This window comes from Rhinoderma darwinii, unplaced genomic scaffold (genome assembly GCF_050947455.1).
Source record: "Rhinoderma darwinii isolate aRhiDar2 unplaced genomic scaffold, aRhiDar2.hap1 Scaffold_856, whole genome shotgun sequence".
NCBI classification, from domain to species: Eukaryota; Metazoa; Chordata; class Amphibia; order Anura; family Rhinodermatidae; genus Rhinoderma; species Rhinoderma darwinii.
The window spans coordinates 52,501-66,914 of NW_027464425.1; the positions used below are offsets into that span (position 1 = coordinate 52,501).

At 42.9% G+C, this 14,414-nt stretch overlaps 1 protein-coding gene across 1 annotated transcript in view; it reads left to right on the plus strand.

Annotated features, from left to right (window-relative positions):
* CLCNKA (chloride voltage-gated channel Ka) overlaps positions 1 to 10,514 on the plus strand; it is a gene marked incomplete at its 3' end in the record, with an annotated part of 10,655 nt that extends 141 nt beyond the window's left edge. Inside the window, 14 exon segments of the mRNA XM_075849466.1 lie at positions 1 to 3; positions 229 to 357; positions 471 to 599; positions 1,288 to 1,427; positions 2,536 to 2,613; positions 2,797 to 2,875; positions 2,945 to 3,004; positions 3,007 to 3,069; positions 3,710 to 3,794; positions 5,635 to 5,736; positions 7,580 to 7,664; positions 8,014 to 8,187; positions 10,257 to 10,326; positions 10,404 to 10,514. The exon segment at positions 1 to 3 is cut by the window's left edge and continues 141 nt beyond it. Coding sequence (XP_075705581.1) covers positions 1 to 3; positions 229 to 357; positions 471 to 599; positions 1,288 to 1,427; positions 2,536 to 2,613; positions 2,797 to 2,875; positions 2,945 to 3,004; positions 3,007 to 3,069; positions 3,710 to 3,794; positions 5,635 to 5,736; positions 7,580 to 7,664; positions 8,014 to 8,187; positions 10,257 to 10,326; positions 10,404 to 10,514 — 1,308 coding nt within the window.
* Positions 10,515 to 14,414: the final 3,900 nt, after the last annotated feature.

A 14,414-nucleotide genomic window follows, 5' to 3' on the forward strand; every position in this document is an offset into this window, starting at 1 on the left:
AAGGTGAGGACGGACGGTTGTTTGATGACCACAAGGGGGCAGTGTGCTGTTATGCTGTAATAGTAGCATCTTAAAGGTACAGTGACCCTGAATTTGGGGGGTCAGTGTGTGAGTGTAGTTGAGCTGAATATGTCCTTATCAGTTCAGGTCTGTGCGGAGTAGTGACAAGTATGGGTAGAGTTCCCCTATATATAAGACGCTGACCTGTTCCTATTAACGTCTTTGCAGCGTTCCTCCTGGGACTGAAGAGAATCCTGTTCCGCGTCGGTGATGACTGGTATTTCCTCTTTGCTCTGGGGGTCATTATGGCTCTGATCAGCTTCGCGATGGACTTCACCGTCTCCAAAATGTTGAATGGTAAATATTTTCTGGTGACGGGGGTGGGGTACACCTGTCCTTCGCCTCACGCGTTTCCCCTATTTTCTGTGGAGATTTCTGTGCCGTTTTCCTTTTACGTTTCTTCTCCTCAGCTCATCGGTGGCTCCAGCAGGAACTGGGTGACCACTCGCTGCTCCGATACCTCTCCTGGATTGTCTATCCCATCGCCCTGGTCGCCTTCTCCACCGGATTTGCTCAGAGCATCACCCCTCACTCCGGGGGTAAGATCCCAGTGCTCGTCCATTACCCCTCAGTCAGGGCAAGTCCTGAGGTGACTGGAGGACATTGATGGATCCTCGTCCGGCCCTTTGACTGATCTCCTGCAGCCAGAGGATGGGACGTTGGGTCACTTGCCTTAGAGGAACTCTCCGGCCCTCACATAATGTCAGACGCTGCCCCCGTAATATGAGACCGCCGATCGCAGGCCTGAAAACTGTATCTGTCCCTTATTATGTGTTCCAGTTATCTCCCATGATGCATCACTTCCCACAGTCATTTTATACATCTTTCTGCTCCTGGGTGAGCTTATTTATCACATGACCATGAAATAAGTGGGAGGGGTCTGACAACTATTTATTATTGTGGCAATAAGAGTCAAGTCTGCTACAATGTAGAAACCACTAGACCGTGACTGGGTGGGGGAGGGGCAGAAAGACTTAACATTGTGGGGGAGGCGCTTATACACACTATGGGGGGTGGGGAGGAGTCATATATGGTTGGAGTTTTCCTTTTAATTTTCTATATATGGAAAACTACACTGTTGCTCCTCCATTCAGGTGGGTTGAGATCTGGCTCCATATGTGTCGTCCTCTGAAGACCCCGGCCGACCCCCCCCCCCCACAGCCCCTCCCCCGTGTGTCGGCTCTGCTGAATATTCCGTGCCTGCTCCATGTCTTTCTTTATCCACAGGCTCAGGAATCCCAGAACTGAAGACGATCCTCACCGGTGTCATCCTGGAGGAATATTTAACCATCAAGAACTTTGGGGCCAAGGTGGTGGGTCTGACCTGTACCCTGTCTGCGGGCAGCGCCATGTTCTTGGGTAAAGTGGTAAGTGCTGGTTCATGGTTACATGTTGGACTGTATCGCCCCTTACAGACGCCTATGACGCTGTCATGGTCATCGCTGCTGCACTAGTGGGGGCCGATACTTCATAAACTGCCACCCATGTGGGGCCTTCTCGTGTAACGGTGCATAGAGGGTACGGAGAACGATGTTGAGAGCGGTGCGTAGAGTGCGCGGAGAGCGGTGCGTAGAGTGCGCGGAGAGCGGTGCGTAGAGTGCGCGGAGAGCGGTGCGCGGGGAGAGCGGTGCGCGGAGAGCGGTGCGAGCGAGGAAAAACCACCCAGTGAGAGGGGGTACTGTGGACGCCAAAAACGTCATGAAGGTGAAGAATCTGACGTACAGGGAACCGCAGCAGAATACAACGCTGACGCTCCAACTAACGTGTCCGAACGCTGAACTCCTCGTTCCTCATCACGGATGGACGATAACCGCAGGCAACCGGTTCCGTTACTGACATGGGGAAACAGAAAAACGAGACCCCAGGGGGAAAAGAGGCAAAGATGAGATCACGGACTGTGGAAGAACATGGCCTGGTCATATGATCCAGATTTCTGCGGCACCGCGCTGATGGGACAGTCAGAATTTGGCGCGGGCAGCATGAACGGAAGAACCTGTCAGGTGTGAACAGTCCAGGCTGGTGGAGGGGCAGTAATGGGGGGGGGGGGGTTTCTTGGCGCACCCCGTGTTCTCTGATACCTGTGGATTGACGTCTGAACAGTCGACTTACCCAAGTGCTGCGGCCGGCCACGTTCGTCACGGCGGCGGTTTACCCGATGTGGTCCCGTCCGTAAGCGCCAATATTCCTGCAGAACGATGACATCACCTGCTGGAATCTGTCACAACCAACTGCGGCCACACTGAAGGGTGGAGGGGGTCCGACGCGCTGCTAGATGGGGGTCTGTGATAAAGGGGCCGGTCAGTGTGTGTATATATATATATATGCAGCTTGTGATTGATTGTATGACGGGTGTTATTTATAATCCGTAATTGCAGAACTACATGTCCCATCATTCTCAGTCTGTTGGTCCTTGTAGTTCCACCTCCGCCGCCTGCGACTCTCAGTATTGTGTGCGGTCACTTCTTGTCGTTCCAGGGCCCCTTCGTCCATTTGTCCAGCATGATCGCAGCGTACCTGGGGCGGATGAGGTCCTCCGTCACCGGACTCTACGAGGTCTGTATCCATCGCCATGTGTCTGCTCGTAAGAGATTTCAGGTGACAGTGCCGCTCTTGTAAGGCAAAAATAGGGGGCACTATAGGGAGCCCCTGGAGGACAATGTCGAGCCGGTGCACAGACCCCCCCCCCCCCCGTAAATTATAAAGGTTTAGAGCAGTTATAACTAATTCTCTCCACAGAACAAGAGCAAAGAGCACGAGATGCTGGTGGCGGCGGCGGCGGTTGGCGTCTCCACTGTGTTTGGCGCTCCGATAAGCGGTACGAGTCTCCTCCTTTTCTCTGTATAGTTGTAATAATCGTGATGAGTATAATGTGTGGTCTCCGCAGGCGTGCTCTTCAGCGTGGAGGTGATGTCATCACATTTTGCCGTGCGCAATTATTGGCGTGGATTTTTGCTGCCACTTGTGGAGCCTTCATGTTCCGTCTCTTGGCCGTGTTCAACAGCGAGCAGGGTAAGACCAAGACAGAGCTTCTACTCCTATATGAGCAGATCAGTGTGGGGGTCAAAGCTTCATAATGGGAAGGTTGACAGATTGTAGGGCGAGTGGAGGCTGCGAGTGGAGGCTGCGAGTGGAGGCTGCGAGTGGAGGCTGCGAGTGGAGGCTGCGAGTGGAGGCTGCGAGTGGAGGCTGAGTGTAGGCTGCAAGCGTAGGGTGAGTGGGTCTGTGAGGGTAGGATTAGTAGAGGCTGCGAGTGGAGGCTGTAAGTGTAGGGTGAGTGTAGGATGAGTAGAGGCTGCGAGCGGAGGATGGGTGGAGGCTTCGTGTGTAGGGTGAGCGGAGGGTGAGTGGAGGCTGCGAGCGGAGGGTGAGTAGAGGCTGTGAGTAGAGTGTAGGGTGGGTGGAGGCTGTGAGTGTAGGGTGAGTGGAAGATTAGTGGAGGCTGCGAGTAGAGTGTGAGTGGAGGCTGCGAGTAGAGTGTAGTGTGAGTGGAGGCTGCGAGTAGAGTGTAGTGTGAGTGGAGGCTGCGAGTAGAGTGTAGTGTGAGTGGAGGCTGCGAGTAGAGTGTAGTGTGAGTGGAGGCTGCGAGTAGAGTGTAGTGTGAGTAGAGTGTTCAGAACATTATCACACGTGACTGGTTTTCTCCTTGTAGATACGATCTCCGCCGTCTTCAAAACGAACTTTAAGATCACTTTCCCCTTTGACCTCCCTGAGACCTTCTTCTTCATGATCCTGGGGTGAGGCTGAGCGCTCGCTGACGCTTCGTGGCTGTTACATGACAGAACTCCGTGTTCCCCAACAGTTCTCAGAACACAAAACTCTTCACCCCCTTCCTCCGTTCCTGGGAATGATGGGACTATTGGTGGAGTCTCGTGACTAGTTACATGCGGAGGATCCTCGGCCTGATATTGTAGTATAAGGCTCTGTTCACACCGCTCCGATTTCCCTGTGAAATCTCGAATTTCTGATTTCTGCTGCGGATTTTTAGTTTGATGAGCGGCTCATCCGCGTGTGGAAATCCACCGTCTTTTCCTCGTGTCATATCGCCTATCGGTGCGGATGTGAACATTTTCGTCTGTGCAGACCGTTTCCTATTGACGTGAAATCCTGAACGTGTGAACGAGGCCTAAATCCACCTGACTGCTAATGAGAAGATCTTAGTATTACTGAAAGTACCGGTCAGGGGATATATATATATACTCCATACTACATCGGGAGGTTACTGTATATTACCAGTCGGGGGATATATATATATACTCCATACTACACCGGGAGGTTACTGTATATTACCAGTCGGGGGATATATATATATACTCCATACTACACCGGGTGGTTGCTGTATATTACCAGTCAGGGGATATATATATATACTCCATACTACACCGGGTGGTTGCTGTATATTACCAGTCAGGGGATATATATATATACTCCATACTACACCGGGTGGTTGCTGTATATTACCAGTCGGGGGATATATATATATATACTCCATACTACACCGGGTGGTTGCTGTATATTACCAGTCAGGGGATATATATATATACTCCATACTACACCGGGTGGTTGCTGTATATTACCAGTCAGGGGATATATATATATACTCCATACTACACCGGGCGGTTGCTGTATATTACCAGTCAGGGGATATATATATATACTCCATACTACACCGGGCGGTTGCTGTATATTACCAGTCGGGGGATATATATATATACTCCATACTACACCGGGTGGTTGCTGTATATTACCAGTCAGGGGATATATATATATACTCCATACTACACCGGGTGGTTGCTGTATATTACCAGTCAGGGGATATATATATATACTCCATACTACACCGGGTGGTTGCTGTATATTACCAGTCAGGGGATATATATATATATACTCCATACTACACCGGGTGGTTGCTGTATATTACCAGTCAGGGGATATATATATATACTCCATACTACACCGGGTGGTTGCTGTATATTACCAGTCGGGGGATATATATATATACTCCATACTACACCGGGGGGTTACTGTATATTACCAGTCAGGGGATATATATATATACTCCATACTACACCGGGAGGTTACTGTATATTACCAGTCAGGGGATATATATACTCCATACTACACCGGGCGGTTGCTGTATATTACCAGTCAGGGGATATATATATATACTCCATACTACACCGGGCGGTTGCTGTATATTACCAGTCGGGGGATATATATATATATATATACTCCATACTACACCGGGGGGTTACTGTATATTACCAGTCGGGGGATATATATATATACACTCCATACTACACCGGGGGGTTACTGTATATTACCAGTCGGGGGATATATATACTCCATACTACACCGGGCGGTTGCTGTATATTACCAGTCGGGGGATGGATCGGAGAATTTTTCCCATACTTATGTGTCATATAGAAGACCGTTTAGTCAATTATTAATAAGCTCTAGACTGTGGCCCCATCCACCCAGTGCAGGCTGTCGAGGGGGTGACTACTTTTTATGATCTCTTTATAATGTCATTACTGACCCCCCAGTAGGGGGCGCTGATCTCTGCTTTTGTCATAGGGTGATCTGTGGGACGGTGAGCTGCGCCTACTTGTTCTGCCAGCGCTGGCTCCTGGGTTACGTCAGAAGGAATCCTTACACCACCAAGTTAATGGCCAATGAGTAAGTGCGAGGCCGATGTGTCTCCGGTGCTGCGTCTAGACAGGAAATGACAGGAATATTCTGCAGGCTTAGACCCGGAACAGAGGTGTATTTTTAGATTAGGGACCCACCTCGTAGAGGTTTCCTTGTCATGGCAGGTGGGCTCACACAATTTGATCAAAATGTGCGCTAAGAAAATCCCTATTGTAAGTAGATTCTGCAGTAATGCCTATTTATATATGTATATTAGTGTATTAGGGCATGACCACACGTGGCGCATTTCCTCCGCAACTGTCCGCATCAATGCCGCACCTAATCCGGGTTGCGGATTACGGCAGCGGATCTGCCCAAAATGTGCAGTAAATTGATGCGGACTGGCCGCTGCGGACTGCAGGAAAAGTGCTTCTCTTCTCTCTATCAGTGCAGGATAGAGAGAAGGGACAGCACTTTCCCTAGTGAAAGTAAAAGAATTTCATACTTACCGGCCGTTGTCTTGGTGACGCGTCCCTCTTTCGGCATCCAGCCCAACCTCCCTGGATGACGCGGCAGTCCATGTGACCGCTGCAGCCTGTGATTGGCCTGTGATTGGCTGCAGCCGTCACTTAGACTGAAACGTCATCCTGGGAGGCCGGACTGGAGACCGAAGCAGGGAGTTCTCGGTAAGTATGAACTTCTATTTTTTTACAGGTTGCTGTATATTGGGATCGGTAGTCACTGTCCCGGGTGCAGAAACAGTTACTGCCGATCGCTTAACTCTTTCAGCACAGTGGACAGTGACTATTTACAGACGTCTCCTAGCAACGCTCCCGTCATTACGGGAGCCCCATTGACTTCCTCAGTCTGGCTGTAGACCTAGAAATACATAGGTCCAGCCAGAATGAAGAAATGTCATGGTAGTAAAACCAATACGCTCCGCAGCACACATAAGATCTGCGGACTTCATTGCGGAATTTAGAATCTCCATTGAAGTCAATGGAGAAATTCCGCCATGAGTCCGCCACTGCTCCGCAACAGACAGAGCATGCTGCGGACACCAAATTCCGCTCCGCAGCCTATGCTCCGCAGCGGAATGTTACGCATCGTCTAAACGAACACTTCTAAATAGAAGTGGAAGTCAATGCAGAAACGGCTCCGCTGCGGATTAAGGCTGCGGAGTGTCCGCAGCGGAATTCAAGTGAAATTCCGCCACGTGTGAACCCAGCCTTAGGTGGTCTTGGCGTTCGCAATGTTTATTTCTTTTTTACACTCTAAATTACAACAAGCCCGATCCTTTGTTCTCCGGGGAGATTAGTCGGCCCCATGGAGGACACGCAGACCGAGCGTGCGTATGGGGAGGTCGGGAGCATGTACATATGTCATGGATCGGAGATGTATGGCCGGCTTTACATTGTGTTCAGTGATTTTCTTGTATCGAATAAATTCTATATATCCTGTCTCATCCTCCATTCACATCCAGAGCTGCATTCACAATTCTGCTGTCTGCGGCTTGGAATTAATTAGCGCTTTCATAACTGTCACAACATAAGCATTTATTTATTGTATATTAGAAATCAAAATATTCTGCTGTATTGTATTGCGGGAGATGAAGCCTTTTCTCTACATCAGACTGCTATAGTTGGCCCTGTCTAAAGACTACGACTCCCAGAGTGCAGCACGGGGGACCATGCTATATACAAACCCACAGCTAGCAGGGAGGCAGCAGTGAGAGGAGGCTAACCGGAAAGAAGAATGGTGGCTGCAGCTCTAGATGTGACTGGAGTATAAGACATGATGTGACTGCAGCTCTGGTTGCGGCTGGAGTATAAGACATAACAGTAAAGCTACTTGTTTTGAGCTAAATTGTTCCCATTTTACCTCATTCCAGTAAACCCGTGTACTCCGCATTGGTGGCGCTCCTCGTGGCATCTATAACATTCCCTGATTTCCTTGGGCAATACTTGGCATCACGGGTCAGTCTTTACTGTAGTTTAACATTCTATTCATGAACGAGGGGCTGTGAGCTATGGGGTCCTGAGTAGAGGGGCAGTGGTTTATGGGGGTTCAGAGATGGGGGTTATGATCTATAGGTGGATAGGGGGGTTATGAGCTATGGGGGGCCTTGGGTGGGGGGATATGATCTATAGGGGCCTTGGGGGTATCTCCGTCTTTCTGCACATATCTCTTCTTTTCTCCACTGCAGCAACACCGGACATTAGACCGTTAACCCTTTGCCGACTGTAGGCGCTCCAGATTCTGACAAACCGCTTTGCTACATTTCTCGCTGTTTTACGCTTTTTCCGTTAATGTCTCCATTTGTAGCTCACCATGAAGGAGCTGCTCGTGTCTCTCTTCGATAATCGCACATGGTGGACGCTTTCCCAGAATATGTCAGCACCGAGTCCAATAGAAGTGGACCCCAATAATCTGTGGATGGAATGGGTCAACCCGCAAATCTCCATCTTTGGTACGCTGGGGTTCTTCATCGTCATGAAGGTGAATAATTGTTACATTGTATCCCACCCACCGGAGTCATGTGACTAGAAAATGGCGGCATATATGAGATAAGACTGCACCCCGTTTACCAATGTATCGTGTCCTATTCCTAATACGTACCGTTTTATATCTCTTTAAGGTCTCATCCACGCTGCGGAATTGCCGCGTTTTTTCCGGACGGAATTTCGGACGGAAAAAACGCAGCAGATTACAGTAGCGGCAAAGTGGGGGACATTTAACAAATCTCATCCACACGCTGCGTAAAGATTCCGACCAGAAATTGACCTGCGGTGCGTATTTTTCGTACATGTCAATTCTTGATGCGGAAAGTGACTGAATTGCTTCGTTTTTCAGAGGAGACGTCACCATCCCCCGACACTGAGAAAAATGCAGCAAAATACGCACCATTTCATGCCGTACTAACGCAGGAAATGGGGAAAATTTTCCGCAGCGGAAACTCTCTGACTTTCAATGGAATTGCTGTAGAAGTTTCCTGCAATAAGGCCTAAAAGCGGGAAACCTAGAAAAAGAAAAGAACAGTCCACGGCGCTCCAGGGTGCCGGTCACCCGGGGGGGGGGGGGGGGGCGTGGAGCGAGAAGAGAACAGGATTGCGCTCACATATAAATGTTGTGCGGTCCCAGGCACAACTCCGGTATCGGCATAAACGACAGTCAACGCTTAGACCGCTGCAGCCAAGGTTCAAACCAGCAACAGATGCTTGAAGGATATAGGTATGGAGAAAAACGGGACCCTAAATTGGCGCTGCTATAAGAGGCAATTATCCGGCAGAAAATTGTGTATAATAAAAATTAATTATAGGCGACGCGTTTCAACGCTGGACCAGCGGCTTCATCCGGCCATGAAATTAAAGCGCAAGTAACATCTTATATACAATGAACACAGAGGAAAAAACGAAATGGCCAGAGATCCCCCCCTGACGTCACATGGGGTCATCATGATGGAAACGTAAAAGGTCGGTCACGTAGCCAAACAAAATACGTTAATAAAGGATTTTAAAACAAACTTTGGGACTGCTACGTCCTGTTATATGTCCATCATTATGTTACAGAGCAAAGACAGAACAAGTATTATCAAATTTGCAATGATGTTTAGGCGAACGACGAGAAACTGCTGGAAACCTATTGTTACGTCTGAACGGCTTTTTTTTATCCTATTCGATACATTTATTTACATTAGAACGGTGTTTGTTTATCCTTTTCGATACATTTATTTACATACAAAGGCAGAAAATCACAAACACTCGACAATCGAATAAACAAACATCGTTCACATGTAACTAGACGTTTCCTTAAACAGTATTTCTTGTCGTAGTTCCCCGGTTGCCATGACTCCATGGACGCTCCGTGAGCGCCCCCTATGTTTTATTTCCCGCACTGTTCAGTGTATTGCTACGTATATTTGGGAGTACAGATTTGGATTTCTTCTCTTCTTTACCTTCTCGATAGTCCCTAGTATAGGACTTGGGTTCCTGATCTTTTGAAGTTAAGTAACGCATGCCTGCCCCAATTCTTACCGTCCCCCGACCATTATATACAATTTGTGTTTTTATTTTCACTACTTGCTATGTCTTTGCTCTGTAACATATTGATGGACATATAACAGGACGTAGCAGTCCCAAAGTTTGTTTTAAAATCCTTTATTAACGCATTTTGATTGGCTACGTGACCGACCTTCATGATGACCCCATGTGACGTCAGGGGGGGGGGGATCTCTGGCCATTTCTTGCCATTTTTTCCTCTGTGTTCATTGTATATAAGATGTTACTTGCACTTTCATTTTACGGCCGGATGAGGACGCTGGTCCAGTGTTGAAACGCGTCGCATATAATGAATTATTATTTGACAAAATTTTCTGCTGGATAATTGCCTCTTATAGCAGCGCCAATTTAGGGTTCAGATTTTCTCCATACCTAAACAGTTGTCAAAGTAAAGGGCACGGCTAAATCACTGCAATACTATTAGACCTCATGAATATTAATCAATAAGTGATGTCATTGCTTGATATGGCGTCGCTGTCTTAATTGTTCTATTGTTTCTCTTTTTTCCAGTTCTGGATGTTCATTCTCGCCACCACCCTGCCCTTACCTGCCGGGTACTTCATGCCAGTCTTTATATATGGTGAGCGCTATTACACTGAAAACTTAAAGTAACCGGAAACAATTCTCATTATCCCTGTACGCTGTCGTTATTCACAGGAGCCGCCATTGGACGTTTGGTGGGCGAGACAGTAGCGTATTTATTCCCAGATGGTATTACGTCTGATGGCGTAGTTAACCCCATCATACCTGGAGGATATGCTCTGGCAGGTGAGTCCAACCAAGCGCAGTATTATAGTAGTTATATTCTTGTATATAGAGGCAGTATTATAGCAGTTATATTCTTGTATATAGGAGCAGTATTATAGTAGTTATATTCTTGTATATAGGGGCAGTATTATAGTAGTTATATTCTTGTATAGAGGGGGCAGTATTATAGTAGTTATATTCTTGTATATAGGGGAGTATTATAATAGTTATATTCTTGTATATAGGAGCAGTATTATAGTAGTTATATTCTTGTATATAGGGGGCAGTATTATAGTAGTTATATTTTTGTATATAGAGGCAGTATTATAGTAGTTATATTCTTGTATATAGGGGGCAGTATTATAGTAGTTATATTCTTGTATATAGGGGGCAGTATTATAGTAGTTATATTCTTGTATATAGGGGCAGTATTATAGTAGTTATATTCTTGTATATAGGGGAGTATTATAATAGTTATATTCTTGTATATAGGAGCAGTATTATAGTAGTTATATTCTTGTATATAGGGGGCAGTATTATAGTAGTTATATTTTTGTATATAGAGGCAGTATTATAGTAGTTATATTCTTGTATATAGGGGGCAGTATTATAGTAGTTATATTCTTGTATATAGGGAGCAGTATTATAGTAGTTATATTCTTGTATATAGGAGCAGTATTATAGTAGTTATATTCTTGTATATAGGGAGCAGTATTATAGTAGTTATATTCTTGTATATAGGGGCAATATTATAGTAGTTATATTCTTGTATATAGGGGGCAGTATTATAGTAGTTATATTCTTGTATATAGGAGGCAGTATTATAGTAGTTATATTCTTTTATATAGGGGGCAGTATTATAGTAGTTATATTCTTGTATATAGGGGGAAGTATTATAGTAGTTATATTCTTGTATATAGGGGCAGTATTATAGTAGTTATATTCTTGTATAGAGGGGCAGTATTATAGTAGTTATATTCTTGTATATAGGGGGCAGTATTATAGTAGTTATATTCTTGTATATAGGGGGCAGTATTATAGTAGTTATATTCTTGTATATAGGGGGCAGTAGTATTATAGTAGTTATATTCTTGTATATAGGGGCAGTATTATAGTAGTTATATTCTTGTATAGAGGGGCAGTATTATAGTAGTTATATTCTTGTATATAGGGGGCAGTATTATAGTAGTTATATTCTTGTATATAGGGGCAGTATTATAGTAGTTATATTCTTGTATATAGGAGCAGTATTATAGTAGTTATATTCTTGTATATAGGAGCAGTATTATAGTAGTTATAGTCTTGTATATAGGAGCAGTATTATAGTAGTTATATTCTTGTATATAGGGGCAGTATTATAGTAGTTATATTCTTGTATATAGGAGCAGTATTATAGTAGTTATATTCTTGTGTATAGGAGCAGTATTATAGTAGTTATATTCTTGTATATTGGGGGCAGTATTATAGTAGTTATATTCTTGTATATAGGGGCAGTATTATAGTAGTTATATTCTTGTATATAGGGGCAGTATTATAGTAGTTATATTCTTGTATATAGGGGGCAGTATTATAGTAGTTATATTCTTGTATATAGGAGGCAGTATTATAGTCGTTATATTCTTGTATATAGGGGGCAGTATTATAGTAGTTATATTCTTGTATATAGGAGCAGTATATAGTAGTTATATTCTTGTATATAGGGGGCAGTATTATAGTAGTTATATTCTTGTATATAGGAGGCAGTATTATAGTAGTTATATTCTTGTATATAGAGGCAGTATTATAGTAGTTATATTCTTGTATATAGGGGGCAGTATTATAGTAGTTATATTCTTGTATATAGGGACAGTATTATAGTAGTTATATTCTTGTATATAGAAGCAGTATTATAGTAGTTATATTCTTGTATATAGGGGGCAGTATTATAGTAGTTATATTCTTGTATATAGGGACAGTTTTATAGTAGTTATATTCTTGTATATAGGGGTAGTATTGTAGTAGTTATATTCTTGTATATAGGAGCAGTATTATAGTAGTTATATTCTTGTATATAGGGGGCAGTATTATAGTAGTTATATTCTTGTATATAGGAGCAGTATTATAGTAGTTATATTCTTGTATATAGGGGCAGTATTATAGTAGTTATATTCTTGTATATAGGAGCAGTATTATAGTAGTTATATTCTTGTATATAGGGACAGTATTATAGTAGTTATATTCTTGTATATAGGGGGCAGTATTATAGTAGTTATATTCTTGTATATAGGGACAGTTTTATAGTAGTTATATTCTTGTATATAGGGGTAGTATTGTAGTAGTTATATTCTTGTATATAGGAGCAGTATTATAGTAGTTATATTCTTGTATATAGGGGGCAGTATTATAGTAGTTATATTCTTGTATATAGGAGCAGTATTATAGTAGTTATATTCTTGTATATAGGGGCAGTATTATAGTAGTTATATTCTTGTATATAGGGGGCAGTATTATAGTAGTTATATTCTTGTATATAGGAGGCAGTATTATAGTAGTTATATTCTTGTATATAGGGGCAGTATTATAGTAGTTATATTCCTGTATATAGGGGCAGTATTATAGTAGTTATATTCTTGTATATAGGAGCAGTATTATAGTAGTTATATTCCTGTATATAGGGAGCAGTATTATAGTAGTTATATTCTTGTATATAGGGACAGTATTATAGTAGTTATATTCTTGTATATAGGGGCAGTATTATAGTAGTTATATTCTTGTATATAGGGGCAGTATTATAGTAGTTATATTCCTGTATATAGGGAGCAGTATTATAGTAGTTATATTCTTGTATATAGGGACAGTATTATAGTAGTTATATTCTTGTATATAGGGGCAGTATTATAGTAGTTATATTCTTGTATATAGGGGCAGTATTATAGTAGTTATATTCCTGTATATAGGGAGCAGTATTATAGTAGTTATATTCTTGTATATAGGGACAGTATTATAGTAGTTATATTCTTGTATATAGGAGCAGTATTATAGTAGTTATATTCTTGTATATAGGGGCAGTATTATAGTAGTTATATTCTTGTATATAGGGGCAGTATTATAGTAGTTATATTCCTGTATATAGGGAGCAGTATTATAGTAGTTATATTCTTGTATATAGGGACAGTATTATAGTAGTTATATTCTTGTATATAGGAGCAGTATTATAGTAGTTATATTCTTGTATATAGGGACAGTATTATAGTAGTTATATTCTTGTATATAGGGGCAGTATTATAGTAGTTATATTCTTGTATATAGGGGCAGTATTATAGTAGTTATATTCCTGTATATAGGGAGCAGTATTATAGTAGTTATATTCTTGTATATAGGGACAGTATTATAGTAGTTATATTCTTGTATATAGGGGCAGTATTATACGGTAGTAGTTATATTCTTGTATATAGGGACAGTATTATAGTAGTTATATTCTTGTATATAGGAGCAGTATTATAGTAGATATATTCTTGTATATAGGGGGCAGTATTATAGTAGTTATATTCTTGTATATAGGGAGCAGTATTATAGTAGTTATATTCTTGTATATAGGAGCAGTATTATAGTAGTTATATTCTTGTATATAGGGAGCAGTATTATAGTAGTTATATTCTTGTATATAGGGGGCAGTATTATAGTAGTTATATTCTTGTATATAGGAGCAGTATTATAGTAGTTATATTCTTGTATATAGGGGGCAGTATTATAGTAGCGATATTCTTGTATAAAGGGGGCAGTATTATAGTAGTTATATTCTTGTATATATTAGCAGTATTATAGTAGTTATATTCTTGTATATAGGAGCAGTATTATAGTAGTTATATTCTTGTATATAGGGGCAGTATTATAGTAGTTATATTCTTATATATAGGGGCAGTATTATAGTAGTTATATTCT